At 33.8% G+C, this 23,209-nt stretch overlaps 7 protein-coding genes, 1 long non-coding RNA gene and 1 other non-coding gene across 14 annotated transcripts; 5 read left to right on the forward strand and 4 right to left on the reverse strand.

Moving 5' to 3' along the window:
- Positions 1-240: 240 nt before the first annotated feature.
- Positions 241-2,002, reverse strand: LOC107371239 (dolichyl-diphosphooligosaccharide--protein glycosyltransferase subunit 1). Its single transcript, XM_015939265.3, has one exon. It carries the CDS (start codon positions 1,867-1,869, stop codon positions 406-408), a length of 1,464 nt encoding a protein of 487 aa, XP_015794751.2. The 5' UTR covers positions 1,870-2,002; the 3' UTR covers positions 241-405.
- Positions 2,003-2,047: 45 nt separating this feature from the next.
- Positions 2,048-4,418, forward strand: LOC107371237 (DNA topoisomerase 2-binding protein 1-A). 2 transcript variants are annotated; one of them, XM_015939263.3, is made up of 3 exons: positions 2,048-2,414; positions 2,532-3,211; positions 3,275-4,418. In XM_015939263.3, the coding sequence occupies exons 1-3, from the start codon at positions 2,192-2,194 to the stop codon at positions 4,346-4,348; spliced, it is 1,977 nt and encodes a 658-aa protein (XP_015794749.2). In that variant the 5' UTR covers positions 2,048-2,191; the 3' UTR covers positions 4,349-4,418. The 2 variants fall into 2 exon arrangements, with proteins under 2 accessions (XP_015794749.2, XP_015794750.2); XM_015939264.3 differs by having other exon boundaries at positions 2,946-3,211.
- Positions 4,419-4,427: 9 nt separating this feature from the next.
- On the reverse strand, positions 4,428-4,974 carry LOC107371240 (protein PBDC1). The gene has a single exon (XM_015939266.3). It carries the CDS (start codon positions 4,972-4,974, stop codon positions 4,495-4,497), a length of 480 nt encoding a protein of 159 aa, XP_015794752.2. The 3' UTR covers positions 4,428-4,494.
- Positions 4,975-5,499: 525 nt separating this feature from the next.
- Positions 5,500-9,306, forward strand: LOC107370798 (uncharacterized). The gene has a single exon (XM_015938753.2). The coding sequence runs from the start codon at positions 5,500-5,502 to the stop codon at positions 9,139-9,141; it is 3,642 nt and encodes a 1,213-aa protein (XP_015794239.2). The 3' UTR covers positions 9,142-9,306.
- A 687-nt stretch (positions 9,307-9,993) lies between these two features.
- On the forward strand, positions 9,994-10,065 carry TRNAQ-CUG (transfer RNA glutamine (anticodon CUG)). The gene has a single exon. It is a non-coding gene; the product is annotated as a tRNA-Gln (tRNA).
- A 254-nt stretch (positions 10,066-10,319) lies between these two features.
- LOC107371588 (glucose dehydrogenase [FAD, quinone]-like) lies at positions 10,320-22,474 on the reverse strand. The gene is made up of 7 exons (XM_015939715.3): positions 21,944-22,474; positions 17,103-17,305; positions 16,822-17,011; positions 11,961-12,092; positions 11,767-11,888; positions 11,535-11,705; positions 10,320-11,350 (listed from the first exon to the last, which is right to left on the reverse strand). Exons 1-7 carry the CDS (start codon positions 22,092-22,094, stop codon positions 10,460-10,462), a joined length of 1,860 nt encoding a protein of 619 aa, XP_015795201.1. The 5' UTR covers positions 22,095-22,474; the 3' UTR covers positions 10,320-10,459.
- Positions 12,812-16,071, forward strand: LOC107371589 (uncharacterized). Of its 4 annotated transcripts, XM_089268696.1 has the most exons (9): positions 12,812-12,968; positions 13,268-13,354; positions 13,478-13,588; positions 13,691-13,880; positions 13,957-14,180; positions 14,314-14,602; positions 14,679-14,884; positions 15,188-15,342; positions 15,408-16,071. In XM_089268696.1, the coding sequence occupies exons 3-9, from the start codon at positions 13,511-13,513 to the stop codon at positions 15,928-15,930; spliced, it is 1,665 nt and encodes a 554-aa protein (XP_089124822.1). In that variant the 5' UTR covers positions 12,812-12,968; positions 13,268-13,354; positions 13,478-13,510; the 3' UTR covers positions 15,931-16,071. The 4 variants fall into 4 exon arrangements, with proteins under 4 accessions (XP_089124822.1, XP_015795204.2, XP_015795205.2 ...); XM_015939718.3 differs by having other exon boundaries at positions 13,478-13,880; XM_015939719.3 differs by lacking the exon at positions 12,812-12,968 and having other exon boundaries at positions 13,126-13,354.
- On the reverse strand, positions 18,505-19,157 carry LOC149093270 (uncharacterized). Its single transcript, XR_016199542.1, has 2 exons — positions 19,024-19,157; positions 18,505-18,646 (listed from the first exon to the last, which is right to left on the reverse strand). It is a non-coding gene; the product is annotated as an uncharacterized LOC149093270 (long non-coding RNA).
- LOC107371590 (uncharacterized) lies at positions 19,313-21,850 on the forward strand. Of its 2 annotated transcripts, none has more exons than XM_015939720.3 (4): positions 19,313-19,583; positions 20,304-20,486; positions 20,631-20,832; positions 21,031-21,850. In XM_015939720.3, the coding sequence occupies exons 1-4, from the start codon at positions 19,379-19,381 to the stop codon at positions 21,263-21,265; spliced, it is 825 nt and encodes a 274-aa protein (XP_015795206.1). In that variant the 5' UTR covers positions 19,313-19,378; the 3' UTR covers positions 21,266-21,850. The 2 variants fall into 2 exon arrangements, with proteins under 2 accessions (XP_015795206.1, XP_015795207.1); XM_015939721.3 differs by having other exon boundaries at positions 20,316-20,486.
- Positions 22,475-23,209: the final 735 nt, after the last annotated feature.

The following is a 23,209-nucleotide window of genomic DNA, read 5'->3' on the forward strand; positions in this document are numbered from 1 at the left end:
TTGTATATTTGTTGATTTAGTGAACTTATAAAATCAGTAGACCCAATAATAACGAGGAAAATTTTTGTTCATTGTGATAATCAAAATATGATTCATTCATATTTGTACGATTTTTGCTAATAGCTCATCTTGCTTTTTGCTAAATTTCTTATAGACTTCAATTTTAATTGAAGAAAATATCAACTAACAATGTGCTATAATAATAAATATTTAACATTGGAAACATTGGAGACTTGATCATTTTTTTATAATTTTTTTTAATTTATTGAGTTTTGATAAAAAAAGGAATTTTCCATAGAAGGAACAAAAAACTTAGCGAAATTTAGTTTCAAAATCAATTTTTTTTTGTAGCTGAAAACATGAAATGAAAAATTTTAAATTGCCATTAGATAACATAATCTATTACTACTTCTTAAGTTTAGGTTTCTTATCTACTTGACGCTGTGCGTTCTGAGCTTTTTTCTGGCCATCTTTTCCAACGTTTTTAGTAAGGCTAAAGTCAAGGCGCAAGATGAATGTAAGCAGAAGGATTATCAAAAACGTAGAGACCGCGAATATTACAGGCTTCTGAAATGTATGAACCGTTTTGTTGAGTTCAAATTGGATTTTAAGAGGTTGAATATGATCTTCAACTAAGTTATTCTTTCTAAGAATAATCTTGGGTTCGCCTACTGTGTCCAAAAACGACATGTGAATTTGGTCCTCTTCCCTAATAATATTATACGGAGTTTGTAATTTTATGTTTGTTGCTCCTTCTGGGAAAATGATGTTTGTGACGGCTTCATCGATAACAGCATTGTCGAAAATGTGATCAACAAATGGAATTTTCAATGTATATTGATTACCCTCATCGGAAAGATAGTCTTTCAGGGGAATGGAATAGCCAATAATGTAATGAGTTTTCCATCCTCCAAATAACGGGAACCTTGGTCGAAGCTCTGCAATCACTTGTTTGAGACCAGTACGAAGATTGCTTGTACTTATGTTTCCAATATCATCGCGATAATAAACATCAAATGCAGTTGCGGGAAGCTTTGTTCTGAAACTTTTAACCGATGATATACCATTAGTGGGTTCCCTTTGGAATTCATATCGTGAAAAAGGTCCTTTCAAGACTGCACCATCATGATGAATGTCAATAATTTCTTCAATTGATATGATGCCAGACCATAGAGCTACTTGAATGGTTCTATCCAATTTCGTCACAGTCAAGAATGGTGAGTTATTTTCAAAGTGGACTTGCAGTTTGGATATGCTATTAGGGGCAATGTTTTCATAAGGACCATAGTTGACTGTTCTATCCGAAGTTGAGCTTGGTCTCAATTTAGTGTAAGATTCAATTGAACTAGAAGAAAGTCTGACTTTGGTTGTCTGAGATTTGGTCAGGTATGGACTATAGAAATAGTGATTACCATTATAAAGAACAAGTTGTCGCTCAGATTGAGAGATTGTATTGGGGAAAGGTTGAAGAAGATGGGTGAAAACAGCTTCTACTTCGATACCATCCAATGAAGATCCAGGAGCAATCTTGTTATCACTCAAATCAAGAGCCCAGGCTTGTCTGCCTGTGGGTAAATTTTCTTCAGTAACTTTCAAATCTACTCTGGATTTATCACTTTTCACCAATGAAGCTTCAATAAATGACAATTGGCTTAAATGATTGTCATCAAAAGTAATAAAATACTTATCCACCGGTGTTTTACCAGAGTTTTCAACAGCAATGCGACACGTAATGGTTACCAATTGGCTGCTTGCATCAACATCACGGTCAACTTTCTTATTGACAACATCAGCGAAATGATCCCCATTAACAAAAGACGTTAAGGCAAGAATAAACAAAAGGTTGATTGTTTTAATCATAATTAACATAATTATATAATAAACTGAATTAAATTAAACTGTATAAGGACAGGAATATTTAAAAGCTTAAAATCTATCACCGGGCAGCATCTATCTATTTTAACTTAAAAAGTGAACAATAGAGGGAATTGTTTCCTGAATCCCTGTTTAAAATCTTTTGCTTTCTGGACCAATCAGTTTAAAACGCGGTCTAGTTTCACACTTGTTGTGCTTTTAAAATTTAAACCTACTTAAATTAAACGGCCTGTGTTTTGTATTATTATTTCTTAATTATTAATTATTTCTTTGATAAATATAAATATTTTTTTTTAATTTTATACACTCCTGAACAATGACCAGTAAATCGCCTTCTTCAATAAAAGACTTTTACCGGGCACAAGTTCACAATAACAATAGCAATTCTGCAAAGTCCATCTATAAACGACAACTTGACTCAAGTGATAACGTATCTCCCTCATTTAAAATACCCAGATCAATTGATCATGATGTTGTCACATTAGAAGACTCAGATGATGAAGATTCACTGACCAATGAATTCTTGCCTGTCAGAGGAAGTAAGTATGCATTTAATTTATATCCCAGTCGTGTTTCATTTATAGTTCATATCTCCTCTCACATGTCATTTGTCAATTTTTCGCCCCTGAAACTAATTTTTGATTTTTGTTGAAAAGTCTCTACACCATCTCCAGGTGCTTTACCTTTTGGTACTGAGGAAACTTTTAACTCTCCAGAAGATCCAGCGAAAGACCGTTTGTTTAAAATATTTTTCCTCAAATCACAAAACTCTGGTATACTACGATCAGCCTACAACTTGCTTTCACGCGAGGTGTTTAATCCTCGCTGGATTGATTTCTCAGAAATTGATGAAATGATCTCGCTTCAAGAAAATCCTGTTTTAGTTTTGGATTCTTTCAAATCTAGGGAGTTTCCTCTTCTCAAATCCAAAAAAAGTCTAAAAATTTTCTCAGTTTTTGCCTTGCTCTCAATAAATCCAAGAAAGTCGCAAGACTTAACTTCATTCGAACATCCTCACATTGCCAGTATTTGCATGAAAAAGGTATCATTAACATTTTCTGGTATTTCAGATCATTCTGTTGTTTCTGAAATTAGGAGAAAAGTTCGTTCCATGGGTGGTACTTTCAAACCAGCGCTATATGCAAAGACAACTCACATTGTTGCTTCAAACTGGAACTCTGAAAAAGTAAAATATTTTAGGAAAGCAAACAAGCCTGTGATGCGTCCTGAATGGGTATTTAAATGCTGGGAAAAGAGAGAAGAAATTTCTGACCTTCATGAGTTGGATGACTTGGCCCTACCTGTATTTGCAGGGATGAATTTTTGTGTATCAGGGGTAAGTTTGACAAATTAAAAGTTTCCCTACTTTTATTGCTCACCTTTTTTTTCTTTCTTTCAGTTTAACCAACAGGATCGAACAAGAATTAGAAAAATGGTTGAGAACAACGGAGGTAACTGGCAAACCGGTTTGATTTTGGACCGATACGATTTTGATACTGAAGATACACAAAGAACTCAAATTGGTCCTAATAACAAAACTACTCACTTAGTTGTAGCTCGTAAAGCAGGTGAGAAATATAAAGCTGCAATGAGTGACCGAGACGTAAAAATTGTTAATATTGACTGGATCAATGTTTCGCAACTTCATGGGATTCCTCAAATGGAAGATGACCCAAAATATTGTTTAAGGGACGAAAATGCTTTGAAAGAGTTGAAACGATTAGAAAGAGAAAGCAAACGTAAACAATTGCAAGGCTGTAGTCAAAACAGTGCTACTTCAACTCAAGATAATTCTGTGCCTATCCTACCTCCAAAAAATAATGTAACTGCCGCCATCGAAAAATTGGCTCTCACTAATATGATCTCATATACCTGTGTCTTCGATGGACTCAGCTTTTGTTTTTGTGGCTTAGCCACTAAATATCTTCCGCATGTAAAAAAAATTATCTCTCGCCTTGGAGGCACTGTTTATAACGAGCTTGTACCTTCAGTTACGCATGTGATTATTGGATCTGAAATAACTTCTCGTGATGCATATAATATCAATCGACATGAGGAAAAGTATCGAAGAATTTCTAAAGTGGACTTAAACTGGATTGAGGCATGTGCTGATCATAGAAGTCTGTTCCCTTCACAATGTGATGTTAAATTAGAAAATTTCATAGAGAAAATTAAATGCACACAAGATTTACTTCCTAGTGAAGCTAAGGAGATTGCATATGAAAGAGCTTTAAAAAGTGCCGATGAATTTGTAAAGGAAATTGATTTCGTTGAAAAATTGAATCGAAATATTAATTTTAACAAAGCCAAAGACAATAACAATAATAATAATCACACAGCTGCCAAGAATGGTTCAAGGATGGGCGCTATTCCTGTTTCACCGAAATTGGAAATAACCAAAGATCTTCACAGCCAAAGAGGAAGTATCATGCACAGTATTCCTGTTGAATGGGGATCCCAGCCTACCGACTGAAGCTTTAATCGATTGAACAATGTATTATTAAGATTTATTTAAATTAAAATTTTTTGATGACAAAAAACAATCTTTAATAGATAGATTAACAAAAGTTTTTATTAAACAAAATTGCTCAACAACTGTGTAACGCAGTGAAAAATACATCAATTTTTGTCTTGTTTTTGCTTTTTACTTTGACTTTCTTGGTATACTGTATCATTAAGGCCTTGTCGATTTCTAGCGATTTCAATTGCTAAAAATTGTATTCTTGGAACCACCACAGTATTTTCTTCCGAATAATCACCCTTACAATCAAGTCGAACCAATGAAGCAAAATTATAATCTTCAACTTCTCCTTTAAATGTTTCACAAAAAGGTCGCCATTTGTTTTTAGATTCCTCTGATTTAAGATCGTCAGTTGTAATTACATCTAATTTAAAATCAGGAAAAGTCTCTTTGAATGTTTCGTAAATCATGTCATCCTTTTTTGTCAATTTAAGATCTCTTGGAGGTACACTTGAAATTAGATTGTAGTGAACAATCATTTGATCAACAGCTTTAATCGACCAAAGTTTCTCAACATCTGGATCATTGACAAATTCATCAGCAGGACGAGTGAACATTGATTTGATTGAGGATGCCATGATAGAGAACAATTTAAACAATTACAAGAAAAATACAGACACGAGTAGTTTAAGAGCAACACAAATATTTTGCAAAATTGATTTAATAGACGTTGCCTGGAGATGGATCAGATCTACTTTATCCGTTTATGATTCGATATTTCAGCCGGCTTCAAAGATGATTTGCAAACGTTAAATTGTTTAGAAACAGCTAACAAATGAAAATAATGTCAATTTATCTCGGAGGAAAGCAATTTAATTAAAATGAGAATAAGCAAATTGTAAACAAAACATTTAAAGGATGAGACAAAATTTAAAGTTCACTCTCGATCCCAGGTGATCCTGAATGATACAGTGTCTAGCGCCATCTCTTACCTGTAACATGTTACTTGGGATGCCAAATGGATGATCCATAATGGATGAGCTGCAACATTGACTGAATTGTGATTGTAATGTGAATGCGTCCCCGATACTTGACTGAGTCTTGTTTTGTGATTTTTTTCTCTCATTTTCATTAATCAAACTTACCTTGATTTGTACGTGGCAATGGATACAATGAGTGATATCAATTTAAATGAGGAAACATCAGAGGAAAATGGTGAATTAAGGAGATCATTGAACTCTTTGGATGGTTGGGATTTTGAAGAGAATAATGAGGTTCCATCTAGGCCAGAGGAGAGCCCGCCTCAGAGACCAAGTTTCTCGCCAACTGGATCAAATATATCACGAGCCTCTTCTGTTCAAGCTACTGATCAACTTTCCTCTTACAGTCTACCTGGTGCTACTTTGTCTTTTCACCAACAGCCTTATAGTCATTATCCTCATCAAGGACCAAGTAATTATGGACCCAGTTATTATGGTCCACCACCACAACATGGTGGCCCACTTGCTGGTCCACCTTATTCAAACTATCAACCTTACCAAGGTCCACCGCATCCACAAAATCCCAACTTTTATCAACCGATTCCACAATATAGAAATTATCCTAATTATGGTGCACCCTCACCGGCTCCTGGAATGTATCCTTATTATCCGATGCAAGGTTATGATCAAGGCCGTCAAAGACCCTATCCAAATGAGTTTCAAACTTCTCAACGTTATGACCTTAATACAAGTAGCTCATCGTTTGACCGGAGTTTTGGTCCAACCAGTTTTCACAATTCAACTATGCCTGCTCCACCAGCTAATAATATGCCTGGTGGTTTTCCACCGGGTAACGTGCCTCCACCTTTCCCAAGTGCTTATCCTTACCAAACCCCTAACAATTTACCACCGAACTTCAATGAATGGTATCAGCAGGCCATGCGATGGTGGCATGCAAATCGTGCTAAAAGTGAAGCTGGAGGTAGAAGGGCAAGATTGACACCTCCGTTTTATCCAATGCGACATTCAAGAGTAACCTTTGGTCCATTGAATCAACTTGTCATCGCAAATGGAAAAGATGTAATCATACATCATCTTCAACCAATGTTGATTGATATTGAGAGTCGAATTAGTATCAGTACTTGGCCTGGTCCTTTAGTGTCGGGATTAACTGACAAGGCGGATATTATGGAATTTATACGAGCTCAAGATGGTCAACATCAGACGATTGGAGAAGCTGTAGAAGTTTCCTTTTATGATAAACAAAAAAGGCAAATTTGGCAAATATTGAAATTATTAGTGCAATTAAATGGAAATGTTTCCGGTGCTGACATTGCTGAGTTACTTTTGTATCACAATGAAGCCGAGTTTTCTGTTGGTGAAAATTCTGAGCTTAATCATTACAGGCGTCTATTGACACTTGGACAGAGAAAAAATGCTCTCGAATTTGCTACTAAAAATGGTCTCTGGGATCATTTCTGGGCTCTTAGTTGTCTTACTCTATCTCCTGACACTTTAAACTACTCCAATCCTCCTTCGTCCATATTTGAAGCAGCGACTAAATTTATCAACACCAAGTTAAACAACCAGGATGCTCTTTATATCTTGTATAGATGCCTTCTCAACAAATTAACTTTTTATAATAAGAATGCTACGAAGCCATTGCCCATTTCAAATTTACAGCACTTCACCATTCTTCTAGCCAATGACTGTGAAATTAATTCTGTTGTCTCTGCAGCAGCTTCAGAACTTCTAAATTTTATTATAGCCCTCCGAAACAATGATTCACAACATCTTATTTCAATCTCACCCGTTGCTTCCCTGAACAATGACCCAAATGTTAAATTGGACTACTCAGAAGAGCTTATCTTCATCAATGAAATTTTCGAGTTCTCCAGAAATTGTGATGAGATAATAGTTGACTTCATTCCTTACAAAGTTTTATTTACCTGTAAGTTGTTTGATTTTGGTTTTATTGATCAAGCAAAAAAGTATTGTGAAAAAATTAGAGAAGCTGTTAATTATTACACTAATCAAAGCCCTGGATTGATTAATTATGCCAATGTTAATTGGGATTATGTGACAAAAATTCTGGACGATTTAGAAAGCCGTATCACCGGTACCCTTATTGGGTCCCCTAGTGAAAGTTATGTTGCTTCAAGTGATGCAGTGGCTGGTGATGATGATCCATCAGTTTCAGAAGTGTCTGTTGACAATTTAACTGAAGATGTCGGTGGTTTATCCCTCGGTATCGATGAGGAAAATGCTGGTTCATTAGTTTCCTCACCTCATAAATCACGTTCACCATCAGTAGCTGATGATCAACCCCCTCTCTATCCAAGGCCTAGCTCAGAGCAATTTCAAAGACCTGAACCAATTTCGTTCACAAGTAGGCCTGAACCATTCAATGTTCTTTCAACACAATCCAGTTCACCACCGGTACCAAAGCCGATAGAAATACCAACACCGATTCCAGCGATGAAGCCACCATCACCACCATCACCTCCGACGTTGATTAATTCTTCTGTACCTTCTTATTCTAATAATTATCCTGAATCTAACCTGAAGCAACAACCACAATCGCTACAAAATCAACAAAATCAACAAAATTTGAATCAACCGGCTTCGATTATGCAACCATCTAATCAATTTGCCAATCAAAGGCAAAATCAATCTTGGCGACCAAGACAACGTAGTGACTCTGCATTCAGCTCAGTTGCAGGTGATACTATTACGAGTACACCACCACAAACGCCTAGAATAAAAGAACCAACACCTTGGACATCACAAGGAATGTCAATTCAACAAAATCAGCCTTTTGCACAACCGTCTCAATCCTTACAGTCACAACCTCAACCTTTTCAACAACAGCAGCAGTTACAGCAACAACAACAACAACAACAGCAACAGCAACAACAACAACAACAGCAACAGCAGCCACAACAACAGCTACAACAGCAACTGCAGCCACAACAACAGCAGTTCAATCAAGATTTCATTGAATCAGGACAAAGTCAACCGATGAGCTACATCTCTGTCCAATCAGGATATGACTCAAATCGTTATGATGAAAGTGAAGCTGGACACAGTTCATTTAAAAACACTAATCATTACAATTTCAATTCAACAACAACCAACGGGCTCGCTCCATCGTCAATCTCAACTCCTATTGTGTCCCCCATAGCTTCACCAGCAACAGAATACAATCAAATGAGGAGTTCCAGTTTTGATACAGCAGCACAATACCAGGCTAACTCAAATGAACGTGAAACGGAAGTTAAACGCAACGAAGAAAAAGAAAGATCCAATGAAGGAGATACATTGGACTCTAAAACTGTAAAACAAAAAGGTGTTCTTGACTTTTTATTCTCAAAATTACCATCATTACCTAAACGGGCGGTTCTCCCCGATGACAAAGATCCTTCAATTATTTGGGATGAAAAATTACAAAAATGGATCAATAAAGACGAAAAAGATGACCCAAGTTCTCCAAATCTTCCACCAGGTCCTCCTAAAATACCAATGTTCAATCAATCAATGGGACCACCAAGTCACGAATCTTCTCAAACAATGCAACCCTTTCTCCAAAAGCCACCCCAATCATCAAATCAATCGCTCTCGTCATCCAATTTCCCAAACCTTATGAATTCTTCCTCTCAAAGTTTTGGATCAAACCCAATGATTCCTCCAATGGCAAACAATCTTAATGCTGGAACTTCTTTCAATTTTGGTGATGCAAGTTTCCCTGCCATGGACCCTAGCCGATTGTCATTTGTTAAAAGCAAGCAAAAAAGATGGGTTGATATTAGCTCTTCTACAAGATGACCTAGCCAATTAAATCCCAATCCAGAGAAGAGTTTTGTCTGATTTTCTGACATCCTGTAAAAAACGGTCGCGAAAACATGATATAAAACTGACATTATTGGTGTAATTTTCATATTTTATTATTATTACTATTATTATTATTATAATTTAATAATTAGACTTAAATTTTTCAGCATTCAAAAAATTTGGTTAATTCTACTAGCCAAAAAACGAAACAACTCGGATAAAATTGATAGTCAAAACTATTCAAGGTTTACTGAATTTTAAAAAATTTACTATCCAGTATTAAATTATAGTTAACTGAAACAACAAACAACAACAAAAAACACTGATCATCGTGTGATTAAAAAAGTTGCTATTAACTTAATAGTATCCATCAAATCGTGTTGAATTAAATTAAATGTTTTATGCTAAACTATGAAAGTTGATTATTCTAAAGGGTGTAACAAGTTATAGCTTGCAAATGAAGGATATAACAAGAAAATTTAACTAGCCGTTATCTTTAAATTTGATGATAACGATGAAGATGCTAAGATGATAGTTCATGTCTATGGTCAAATTTAAAGATTTGCAAGCTATAACTTGTTACACCCTTTAAGAAGATTAAATTACATGTTCTGTTGGATGAAATAAACACAAATCAGCATTAAATGTAATCAAAATGGTCCGCTTATGAATCATTAGAGTCAAAGAAAATGTTAGTGTTAGTGACTTGGCATTTTAAATTTTTAACCAGGTTGCTTAGCATGAGAAAAGGTTTTCTTTAGCAGATTGATTCAAAAGATTATGGTCAATCATGATGTTCCCCCAAATTTGTTTAAATTAATATTTGAACAAATTTTACTTATAGCTGGTTCCATGGTGTAATGGTTAGCACTCAGGACTCTGAATCCTGCGATCCGAGTTCAAATCTCGGTGGAACCTGATTTTTTATTGACGCATGTTCACTTTTTTTTATTTTTTCACTGTAGTTTACTTAAACCCAACAACTGACCTCAAGGCACCTTTTAACTTCACCACAGGTCAAAAATAAATACAACTAAACCTTATTTTAACCTCTTTGGTCTCATTTTGCTCATGATTTAAGGTTTCCTGACATTTGTCCTTATGAATATAAAATGCCTTTTCATAGGTTATAATTATTATAGCAACATTGTTAGCAGATTTACGAGTAATCATTGTTTTTAACAATTAGAGGTTTATTAATTTTGTTTTAGCCTAGCCAGCAGCTATTCATTTAAATCAAAATGAAACAATTACAAAATGGTTATATTACAAGGAGATGTTTTAAATTTGAATAGGAAATATAAAGCTTAATTCAATTTCGATTCAATTCTTTCAATGATGAATAATCGGTTGGAATTGGACCGGAAAAGGCTTCTAGTTTTCTTCCCAGAATCATGTCTGCAGCCTTTTCAGCAATCATAATTACGGCTGCATTAATGTTACCAGAAATAATTCTTGGCATAATTGAAGCATCAGCAACTCTTAATCCAGTGATTCCACCGAGCAAACGAAGCTCAGGATCAACAACCGATGATCTATCCCAAGGTGGACCCATTTTACAAGTACCAACTACATCGCCTACAGTGCCGGTCATAACCCGAGCCCAACAGGCTAAATATTGATCAGATAACCAATCATAATGATCACAACTTGGAATCATTAGTGGAACTAATGAGGCTTCAAGATCTTTATAAGGTTTTGATGTTCCAATAGCAAGGGCAGATTTAATTGCTTCAACCATTACCATTATGTCATCTGGATGAGTTAAATATAATGGATCAATTAAAGGATAATCAACTGGATTAGCCGTTTTCAGTCTTAACCAACCACGAGATTTGGGTCTAAGTATTACAGGTAAAATGGTGAATGTATTCAGCGATCGAGTCGAGTTGTACAGCTCTTTCATTTTAACAGTCATCAGTTTACTATTGTCCTGTAAATCACCATTAACTAAAATTAATTCAATGTCAGGCCAATCACCTGAACTGTTTGTGTATTTAGAAGTCATGAAAGCAACACCTTCAATGCCACCAAAAGATGTTAATGGACCAGAACCAGAAACCAGATAACGGAGAAAATTTTGCGGACTAAATATTTCATCAATCTTTAAAGTCTTCACTCCAGATACAGAAAAGGTAATCCCTCCAGTGTAAGGATGATCATGGAGGTTTTCCCCCACCGGTAAATCAGCAACAATCGGTATCTTAAACAATGGGAAAATAAATACAAAGTTAAAATAAGATCATCTTCAATTAAATAACAATTAGTTAATCTCAACCCTCTGCAACCAGAGTTATCAACCAGAAACACAACCAAAGCACAATCTGTTGACAAAATTATTATAAAATCGATTGTAATTAGCTGTAAACTGTTTAAACACTTTATACCTTGAGAGATTCAAGATGATCAGCAGGTCCAACACCAGATACCATTAACAGATGAGGTGTACTGATTGTTCCAGCAGTTAATATAATCTCTGATTTGGCATAAACAACAAAGGACAAAGAATCACGGTCAAATTGTACTCCAACTGCTCTTTTATTGTCACCAAAAAGGATCTGTAATCAAAGATTTAAAATCATTAGAACCAATAAAGTACCAATTTAATAATAATTATACCCGAGTAACACGAGAGTGTAACATGATATGTAAATTGTTACGATCCTTGACTGGTTCCAGAAATGTTTTGTAAGCACTGGATCGTCCACCTTTCCTGATGAAACCTTGAGGAATTGTGAATCCTGTGAAAATTCAGAAAAGTTAAATACATTGATCAGTTTTATTAATAAATATTAATTGTGTATCAACATTACCAGATTGCTTTTGACTATTACAATCAGTTGACCGATAACCCAAACTCAATCCAGCTTGAAGCCAAGTTTTACCCAATTCAGAGGTAAATGGTGATTTTGAAATGCCCATTAAGCCACCTTGTCTATGATAACCTTTAATTAATGAGAAAGTAGAGTTAATGATAACAATTAAGTGTAACAAAAAGTGTAATTTATTGAAAATGAGTTGAACAAAACTATTCAAGTGTACCAATGAATGTTAGGGTTATAAGGGAAGAATCGCAAAAGTCACCAAAATAAGAAGCAATAATCATCTAAAATGTTGGATCATTTCAACAACCAATGGTTAATTGTCGTTAACAATTCACATCTCAATTAATTTAGGGCAAAAATTAAGCCTATTTTAATTGCAGTTAAGAAAAGAACGTAAAATTAATACATGTATCATTTCACTCTTGCAGGCGCTAATATTATTACACTTAAAACTGGAATAGTTTTTGACCTTATTAATATTTCTTAATTGTTTTCACATTTAAATCAATGAAATTGTCAATACAAATGATGGTTACGTTTGGCGAAATAATTCAAATGTAAAAATGAAAAGCTAAACCTTTGAATTGGCAAAACGTCTTGAAAATTGAGACTCAGATGAACTTGTTTTTACTGAAAACAGAACTTTGATACGATTAGATGTTCAGCTGATCGATAACCATATTATTGAGTATTGTTGTACTCGTTAATCATCAAATATGCACTATTAATTAAGATTTAATCAACCAAATTAAAGATGCTACTGTTGTGTTTTTTGTCTTCTGAAATTAATATTTGTATTGAAAGTTGATCCTATTTTACCTTCAATCTTAATCTTTAACATGTGTTTAATTGAAGGGCTTTTTGATTTAATTCATCGTCTATTTTTTGTCAGGATTAATTGATTGTTTTATGATTAATGTTAAAGTGACAATTATAAAGATCAGTAATTGTGTTTAACATGCCATTGATTACGTTACACTGCGATTAACGATAAAGGTAAGACAATTTCTTGATGCTCCTTTATATAAAATGAAGCTAATTTCAGTAACCAACTGAGATTAATTAGGCATTATAAAGATGTTATCATCAATCGTCAGCAGTGAAGTAATTGTCACATAACCATATTTTGCTTGTATTTTGTTCATTTTGCTCATCTTTCAACCATTTCTAGTTAACAATTTACAGATTCAAACATTTCCAACTAATTTTGAGCGGTCCTAGCCTTTAATAATATTTGGTTCAATCAAATCTGTAACATTGGTTCATTATTATTCATTTCAATTTGTATCTTCAAGGAAAAATTATGTGAATTCAACATTTATGATCCAAAATAGTGAACAAGATTCCCATACAATTTTATAGAAGCCAACGTTTTATCAAAGGTTTGTAACTCCTTTTGATTATTTTTTTGAAGAAATGAAATTTTCTGGTGAAATTGAATGATTTCTGTGGTTGGTGAAAATTTGATTTTGATTATATTCTTATTTTTGATGATAATAATTTAGACTAGCAATTGAATCGCGAAATATGTCACTGCTATGGATATAAATGATTTACCCAAAGATCAAGTGTTTAACCGAGATATGAAGGTTTTACCCATTGATAAAATTAACCAGGTTAATAAAGCAACAGTTGATACAATTGGATTGTTAAGTCTGGTTGTGGCCCTTGTAATTGCCTTCATTGGACTAATTCAATATCATTATTCTCGATTAAAGCAAAAAGAAATGTTAAAGGATATGAAATCAATCCAGAAAGCTGAAGATCAACTTCACGAGTTACAACGAGAACTGGACAAAGTAAAGATGGAACAATCAATATCAAATAGTGGTGATGTGATCAAATCAGATGATCAAAACAAGCGACACACCAATCGATCACATTACAATCTGATTGATCCGTCTGGAGGTATGTTATTGAAATAAGATGTTTACATTGAAATGTTTCTGATTGAACATTTTCTTGTCTCAATTTGTAATTTTAGGAAACACTTCAAATTCAGATTACAATCGGATTTATGAGCTTGAGGAAGAGCTTTTTCAAACTCGAGAACAATTGAATCGCGCTGAAACTGCATTAGCAAATAAATCATGGGCACCTCCTCATCAACTTCAATTATGGTTACAACTGACTCATGAGCTTGAATTGAACCATTACAATACCAAACGACAAGCAGCCGAGACTCAATTAGCTGCTGCCAAAGAAGGGGTAAAATTAATCTTTTAATCCATCTTTTGAATAAAAGTGAATTATCACAATTAGATTACATTTACACATTGAGTTGTGTCTGTTGTTTTTGTCACCTTTCACATTTTCATTTGTTTTCCCTCCCGTCTAACAGTGTGATAAGTTGAAGAAGAAGCGTTCAACCTTTTTTGGTTCATTGAGAGTCGCTCATGGATCTTCAATTGACGATGTTGACAATCGCATTCTTCAAGCAAAAAAAGCCCTTTCCGAGATAACCAAAGAGTTTAAGGAGCGATCATTTCGTTGGCAGCAAATTGAAGGCCTTTGTGGCTTTGCAATTGTCCATAATCGCGGAATTGAATCTATCCAAGCTGAAATTGCTCATCTCAATGCAAACATTGATGATGGTTTCTTGGTTGAAATGGAAAGTGAACCATTAAAAAGTAAGATTAGTGTAAATCTAATATATTGACTGGTTAATCAAACAACAATCAAATAACTGTTTACTTGTGCCTTTAGGTCCAGTCATAGCAAAGTTTGGGTTTAACCCTTTTGAGCGATCCTTTCGATCAAGCCATTCATCTGATCATAAATCAAGTCTAAACACATCATCAACATCATCAAGCTATCACTACCAACACCATCTTCAAGCTAATCAACAAAATAATAATCTAACACATAATAATAGCAATAATTATCTACAGGCAAAGCTTTCAAGAACTGAGGTAATTATTCTGTGTAAACAATAAGAAGGGGCAAAAACAATTCAAACTAAATAACATTACCAGATTTTGATTAACTGGTTTGTTTACCATTTCATGTTGTGATTTTTCAACTCATTTCATCTGAATTAAGAATATAATCTTTAGAATAAATTGTCACATGATTAAGATAGTGTTATACTTTTATAAGAATAGAAATGGTAATTAGCTAATTTCATAAAGGCTTTGCAATTGTTTTTGCTTGATAACTTGATGCTTTTATTTCATTTTCACATTTTTATTTTCATGTTAACTTCACACTTTTAGGCTTCTAACGGTGTGGTTAGTGTAAATTATCATCAAGAATCAACTGATGGCAGTTCTGAGAGTGATTTAGATGCACCTTCAACTCCTCACCAACAGTTTAACCAGCAACAATCATTGAATAATCAAGAAAAGGTTACATTTACATTAGGAGAAGGGTAAGGTTAACCCTTTTTCCCACTTTTCTTGCAATCAACTAATCCATTCAAATTTGCTTTAAAAGTGCTTTAGATGCTGACGCTAGTTTAGCCGATGAATCGCATAACCAATCACCTCATCGACGCACATGGAGTTCAATGCGTCGAGCACCGAGACAATCACGAAGAAAGGATAAAAAGACTATCGAAAAGTCTAAATCATGTTCGTTAAACATAGTGGAAGGTAAACCTGCAAATGAAACTGAAAGTGTGGACAAGGATCAACTCCATGGGAGAAAAGACAATCTTTCAAATCAATCGAGATTATCATTGAAAGCCTCTCCAAACAAGACATCGGTTAATGATTTTGATGCTCACAATTCATCGCCTGATCAATCAGAGACAACGGATGAAGATAGAGCAATTAGTGATCAAGAAAAATCAAAAGATGAACACAAGGAAACTGTCGGTCGATCTGCATCATCTACACTCCTCGATAGGCATTCATTTTCATTTTATCTGAAAGGTGCAAGAAAACCGTTCAATTTTATGAGTCAAAAACGGAAAAAGTCATCGCCATCAGAATTGACTCCAGAGGCCCTTCAATGAACAGATTTAATGGAAAGACATTCAATACTTGATGTTGTGAACAATTGTATTGTTTGTTGAAAATCTATTGATTGTTGTCTCATATCTGTATACAGACGAGACATGTTAATTGCCATCTCAATAAAATAGTTTCATTTGATAGACGATATCGTTTATGAATTTAATTTCAATTGACACCAGAACAGGGTTACTTTACAGTTATCGTTCTTGTTGAAAATTGATCATGATTGTTATCAATGATGATGATCATTTAACAAATATCCTCATTAACTATTGTTATTGTTCAATTGGCTATTTAATAGTTTACCAAATGGCTCGTAACAATCAAATGAATCTATTAAATCAGGGTTGTTTACCTTTAAGAAAGAGATACTAATTTTTACCATCTTCAACATCATTTACCGAGAAAAGTGAAATAATCATTCAATCTAAATAGTTGTTTAACCAAATCAACAACAATCAACCATAAATGCATTTCAATGAGTAAATTGATAAACAATTGAGTCAGCTAATTAGACAACACAAGAGCTGCATTGATAATTTAAAAAAAAACAGTGAAAGTGCATTTACAAATATTAATAGAATTATAAATTGTATTCCAATTTTGCTTCAGATTAGCTGAGAAAATAATTGTCCAATTGACGATAACTCCACTGAATGGGTTAAATGGTTATTAAGTGACAATGATAATTGATAAGCTAACCTGTCAATTGAAATTAATCAACAGATCAATCGCCTTTAACTTGTTTACATTGAAAAAAGGTTCAAGTAAAATACATGATTATGTTAGTATAGTGCAAAAGTAGGATGTAAGTGTCAACAAAATTAAGCGATCAAATTATTAAATTACATTAACAATGGCAATATGCAGAAAATGAGTTAATTACTTACCATTAAAAGCAATCTCAGTATCTAAATTGTCTTCTGATTTAAGAAAGTAAGGGTAAACTTCATCCCAACTCCAGCCAAGAGCACCTTCCTTCAGCCAACCATCAAAATCAAAGGCGTTTCCACGCACATAAATCATATTGCTCATTGAACTGGTGCCACCGAGCACTTTTCCTGATGTCCAAGTGATTCTCTGAAAAAAAGATTAACAATTAATACAAGATTAATAAATAATTAGGTTGAGCCTACAAAACAGACAGGCTTTTCAATGAATCATATCAAACCTTATCTTCATAGCCAAAACAAGCAACTTCTTGAGATTCCGTTTTGTAGTTCCAATCGTATTCAGATTTTTTCAATGTTGACCACGCCAAGGGAATCTCATGCATTATATTTTCCATACCACCGGCTTCAATCACCAGAACTCGATTCTCTGGGATATCAGATAATCTACGAGCCAATACTGATCCAGCTGTTCCTCCACCAACTGTTGACAAAAATAAAAATGAAACAAACTCAATTAGAATCACTTTACTAAATGTAAATTCATTGAATTAAATTGATTCAAGCTTCTATTTATTCACTATGATTTGAATATTTGATTAGGAACTGTTCCAATTTAATAAAAAATTTAAATCAATTGGTTGATCACTTAAGGAGACGACAAAACAATATTAAAACCATATTCATGTCAACCGTTACAGTTGGCCAGACTGACATAACATCTGATTATTTGATCGCGAGCAATTCATTTTGTATGAATATGAATGAAAAAATGAATCTTAATCAAGATGTCCAGTCTTTATTAAGCTTGAAATAGCCAATTGATTAATCACTTTAAATATCCAATGGCTTTTGTATTTGCCTTTGGCCTTATAAGACTTGATTGGTTTTGATTGTTTGCTGTTGATCCTTGAATTTTAAAGAAGCATAATTGCTTCAGTTTTGCATTAATTTCTCTATTGCATGAACTTGAATGATTAAAGTAATTGAAGTTGAGTTAATTGATAAATATGTTTGGCGGAATTAATGGCTCAAACAAATTAGCATGAAAACAATATCATGTTTAACGTTATACAGTTATATTGTGAAATGTAATTTATAAATCGATCCTAATCATAATGTGTGTTCAATAAATTGGACAGTTATTATTTAAGATGACAATCTGTTTGACAATTAAGATGAATTTCTGGTGATTCCGGAAACAATTTGAATTTAACAATATTGGGACATTAAAAAAATACTCTGATTGGACTAGATAAGAGTAAATTGTTCACTTGTTGTATAGTTAACGTGTTAATTAGCTAATTAGACTGAGCAAAATAATGATGTTAATAATAATGATAATAATAATGATAAATAATGGTGAGTTGAAACTCAATCTTTGCTTTAAACATGTGTAAGTGAGTGTTGATTTAATCAACTTTTTGCTCTACTAATACAATGATCATATTCAATTTAATTTGACTCAGTTATCTAATATGGTCCTAATTAAATTGATTATGATCATCAAGATATTATAGAGATTGAAAGTGATGATCATAAGACGATAATGTCACCAGCAAAATTGAAAAGATTGCAAATTTCTTGAGCAAAAATGCTGAAATGGTTTTACGATTATCTAATTTAGAGTTGATTCTTGGATTTCGAAAAGGTTTCAATGAATTTCCAATACCAATAATATCATTTTTACGATTATGATTATTGTATTATATTGTTTGGTGTAAATTTGATTCCATATCGATGCATTGGTTAATCCATTCTTTACGCGTTTCCCATTAAGCTTTTAACAGTAAAGCTTCCGTATTGTGGTTGTAATATCATCAGCCTAATGATTTGGAAAAGTGGTAACAAATTAGTTAAATTAGAATACAATCAAGATGATTTGTATAAGAATAGAGAAGAAAGAGAAAAGGAGAAAGGAGAGGAAAAGAAAGGCGACAGAAGACGAGAAGTAAAGACAGTAAAAAAAGGGAGAAGGATATGGTTGAAGGGAAAAATGAAAATGAAATAGATGATGAAAAGTGTGAGTTGGGTGACTTGTTGGATTACAGGGTTTCGATTGGGTTCCGCTTTCGTTAGATTAGATTAATTGACAAGCCATTTTTCGCTTTGTTTTTGGTGTCGAAAAGGGAGTCGAAATGGGGTCGAAAAAGCGGGTACACAGTTGTCAGTTACTATCATGGTTGTATCAAAAAAGTGCACCGTTTAGATAAGTGCGTCTCTCTTTCTTTGGCAATCTCCGAGTCACCATCAACATCGCAATCATGGTTCTCATCATTGTCACCGTAAACTCGCGTGTTCCTCCTCCTTTTGCCTCCTCCTTTGTCTTAATCCTTTCCTTTCCAGTTTTGTTATTGATGACTTGAGCTTGATAATTTTCTTCATGGATTTAGAGGGTTGAATATTGCACTGGTAATTGTAAACTGGGTGGTTCTTTGAGAAATCGAAGTATATAAAGGGAGAATTGAATGTTGAAAAGGTACAGAAAGTGAAAGCAACTAAAAGGATTAACAAGTATTCAAGTTCTGTAGTTGTATTGTTTTTTTTCTAAGTTAAAATGATATCCAAATTGGTATTAGTCGCTTGTTTGGTATATATCTCAACAATTTCATGGAGTAATGCTGAATCTTTGGATACAGAGTCAAGTGCAACTGGATTGACTGTTGGTGATTTAGTTGCTGCTGCAACCAATGGCTGGGAACATAAAGGATGGAGTCAGCCAAAAGGTTGGGATGCCAAAGGTTGGGAACACGATGAATGGGGTAAGTTGTAAATCTTCACCACTGTCTTGATTGTACTCGAAAAAATGTTTCCTTTCAACCAACTGTAGTAACCAATATCTGTAGACGGTAATGTCAGCTTTTGTTACGGCGAGTTTCACTTCGTATTGACTGCTGTTTACAACGTTTCCAACCAGTTGAGCTTAATTAGAAATCAGATCCTTTTATCCAGTCTACCAAATCTTGAGCAGTCCTATCAAGTTAATTTATTAGCTTTTGCTAGTTTTTTTGGATTCTCCGGTTTATTCAGGAATCATCCATTCTTTAACACCATTTCACTAATTTGTGATATAAACGGATCATCGGAGATTAGACAGCTGATGATAGATTGTGATTGTTATAGAGGTAACTTGGACTTTAGAGACATTCATTGAACAAAATTTGAATAATTGAAACTCAACAATAATATAAGTAAATTCCAGATTGAATTATATCACATTATTTCACAAATGAAAGTAATAAAAAAATAAATCTTAAGCTATGATATTCATTAAAACAATAAACAGTTAGCAAAAAATAAGCTTTGAGGTAAGACAGTTTGTAAGATTTGCAAGCTAACAATTTGTCCGATGAGTCAAGTTAGCTGTTAGCGAATAGAATCCATGGAGACAAAAGTCTTAAGCCAGTCTACAGGAATAATTTTTCTTGCAATCTTCTTTTCTGAAATGTTTTTGTTCAATTTATATGATTAATAATAATTAGCTTCCCGTGAAGGTAAAAAAGGCGGCCACATGAATAAATATAAGGATTGGGGAGATAAAAACAAGAAATACGATGACTGGAAGAAACACAGTGAAGAATGGGGCAAAAAGGGAAATGGAGCTCATCACGATGAAAAACATTGGGCTGACAAAGGATGGAAAAAGTATGACGATGGAAAGAAGGGTGAGTAAATTTTAATAATTTATGATCAATTTAGTCTAAAAATTTAAAATTAATATTGAAAAGATTCAAAATCAATTGGTGATCTTTCCAAAAACAAGCTTTCTTATTTCTTTTGCCTAATCTTACTTTCTTGTCTTTTGTTAGGTAAAAAAATGGAACACTGGGATCAGGGTAAGAAAGAAGACCACTGGAAGAAATGGGAAGATAAATGGAACTACGACAAAGACAAAGGTCATGGTTATGTAAAATCTTACTCATGGGACAAGGAACATGCCAAGAAGTATAAGCAAGGATCAAAGGGAGGTCAACACAAGGACTACAAACACGGAGAGAAGAAAGACATTTGGTAAGTTATACAATTGAACTTTCAGCATTTATCGTCTATAAGTCAATATCACATTCAAGTTGTGGGTTAAAACCCTTTGAACAGTTGACTTTTAGAATGAAAAATGTGACAGTTTGATGGCTGACTATCTGTCAATGTTTGTTGTTCAGGTTTCATTTCGTCAATCATTATATTAACCATTTCAATCTCTTTCTCTAGGGAAAAACACAACGCCAATGACCAGGGACATTGGAAACAAGGTGGCTACAAACACAACGATGACTGGAAACACAAGGATTACAAGAAGAACTGGGGTGACCACGGTCAACACAAGAAAAATAATGAAAAATGGGGAAAGGAGAAATACGATGATGGACACCACTGGGCCCACAAAAACCACAAACATGGTTGGGACAAACAACATGGCTGGGGACATGGTGGCCACGAATATTAAACTAGACCAATCTAACTAATATAATCTTGTAATTAGACTACTCATAAAGCTGACAACAATCTCAAACATCGACCAAACATATCCAGTAATGGTTAAAATAGTGTTCACTGCCTTTAGACCATTCAATTATGTTAACAATCATGACCACAATCGATACCCTTTACAAGCAAACTTTGATGATTTGGTGTTTTGCTTTATTTCCGTCAGCAAACATTTTACATTCAAGGTTCAACTGTTTGTGCGTGCCAGATAAACCCCAAAAAAATCCTCTCCTTACTCTTCTCCTAACCTCTCCTTGCCCAATTGAACAACATCTTTCTGATTTAACTTGAAAATCGATCAATGGTTAACTTGATGTTATTACCTTTTGTTGAAATATGAATGGAATGTTTTTTCTCTGTTAAACCTTTAACTCTTTTAAATATTCACATGTAATACCAAAATGAGACTTTCAAATCTCACAATTTTCATCATTTCATGGCAACTCTATTCATTTTGTATTTATATGATTGCCCTTTTGACCAAGGGTTCAAAAAACAATATTCATTGTAGATTGTTATAAATAAATTTAAGTTATTACTTCAACATTCAACTCAATTTTTTTTCAACCCTTCAATCATTTGTTTTGATTCAACCAATATCATTGCTTATTTTCTGGTGCATACCGATAATACTCACCAATAATGTAATCATATTCCTTTTCCCAACTTTTCCTTGATAGTAAAGACAATGATTTACTATTGTCCGATCGATCGTCAATTGTTGGTCCAAAAAAGGCTAACAAAGGTATTAATCCGAGTAAAGTCTTAAGATCAGGATTTCCAATCATTTCACAAAACAATTCAGTGTCACCACACTTAATCACTTCAAGATTGCAACTTTAACGATGTTTCAACTTGCCAATATCACAGGAGAAAGGTCACTTGATTCAAACATTATAAGTCACACTGGTCAGTTATATCAAGTAAGGCTGATAGACACAGAAAAATATGATAATATTGTTAAAATAGATCAATAAATGTCATTTATTAACCTTAATAGAGATAAAAGGTAACAAAATGAACAAAATGGTTTAAAGTAAAAACAAGGCGACTTGAGATGGTAAAGAAGAGACTGAAGAGTAAAAAATGAGATTGTTTCAAGTCGTTTTAACAATTGGTTAAATTTAGTTGATCCATTGAAGGTGAAGTTTATCGATAAAGTGATTAGAGTTAAATGACAATTCTTGTGAAGGGTTAAAAAGGCTGAAGATGGGGATGATGATGATGAGAGAAATGGGTTTATTTTCATCGAAGCAAATTGGGTTTGAAAGCAATACCAACCCAGGGTAACGGCTGTTTTCATTTACGGTTGGCTGGGCTAAAACGATGACAAATTATGAAAGATGATCAGGTAAATAGCTAACATTATTAATTTCAGAATCAAAATTAAAATACAAATTGTCTTTAACCACCAGCTAAGTTCAAGAGTTGGTCAATGCAACGATAGCCTGATATTTTAATAACACTAAGATTTAGAGGTTAAATTGGTGTTAAATAAGGTTGATCAATAAAACATCATTTTAATTTTAACTTTAGCCGAATGGTTTGAGCAAAAAGATGTGAAAATTAACGTTAATCATGTAATGGTAACGAAATGATTACAGACAATTGTCAGTCAAACTGGACATTATTTTTGTCCGTCGCTTTTGGCTGTTACAGCTTATGACCCTTACAGAGTCATTAAATGTTAATGATTGTTTTTTATTTTTATTTGCATTGATATTATGGTTGATGATTAAAATTGATTTCAACACTCATTTAATTACTTGAAATGATTGAAAGCGAACAAAAGTGAACAAATAATTTATGGTTTGATGGCTTGAAATTACATTCATATTCAAGTTGATCACCAATCTCATCATTAAACAAACTCTTTTGTATAAAAACAATTGATCCAATTAAT

Source organism: Tetranychus urticae, chromosome 3 (assembly GCF_039701765.1).
Source record: "Tetranychus urticae isolate SD_2017Ah chromosome 3, NJAU_TeUrti_SD_1.0, whole genome shotgun sequence".
NCBI lineage: Eukaryota > Metazoa > Arthropoda > Arachnida > Trombidiformes > Tetranychidae > Tetranychus > Tetranychus urticae.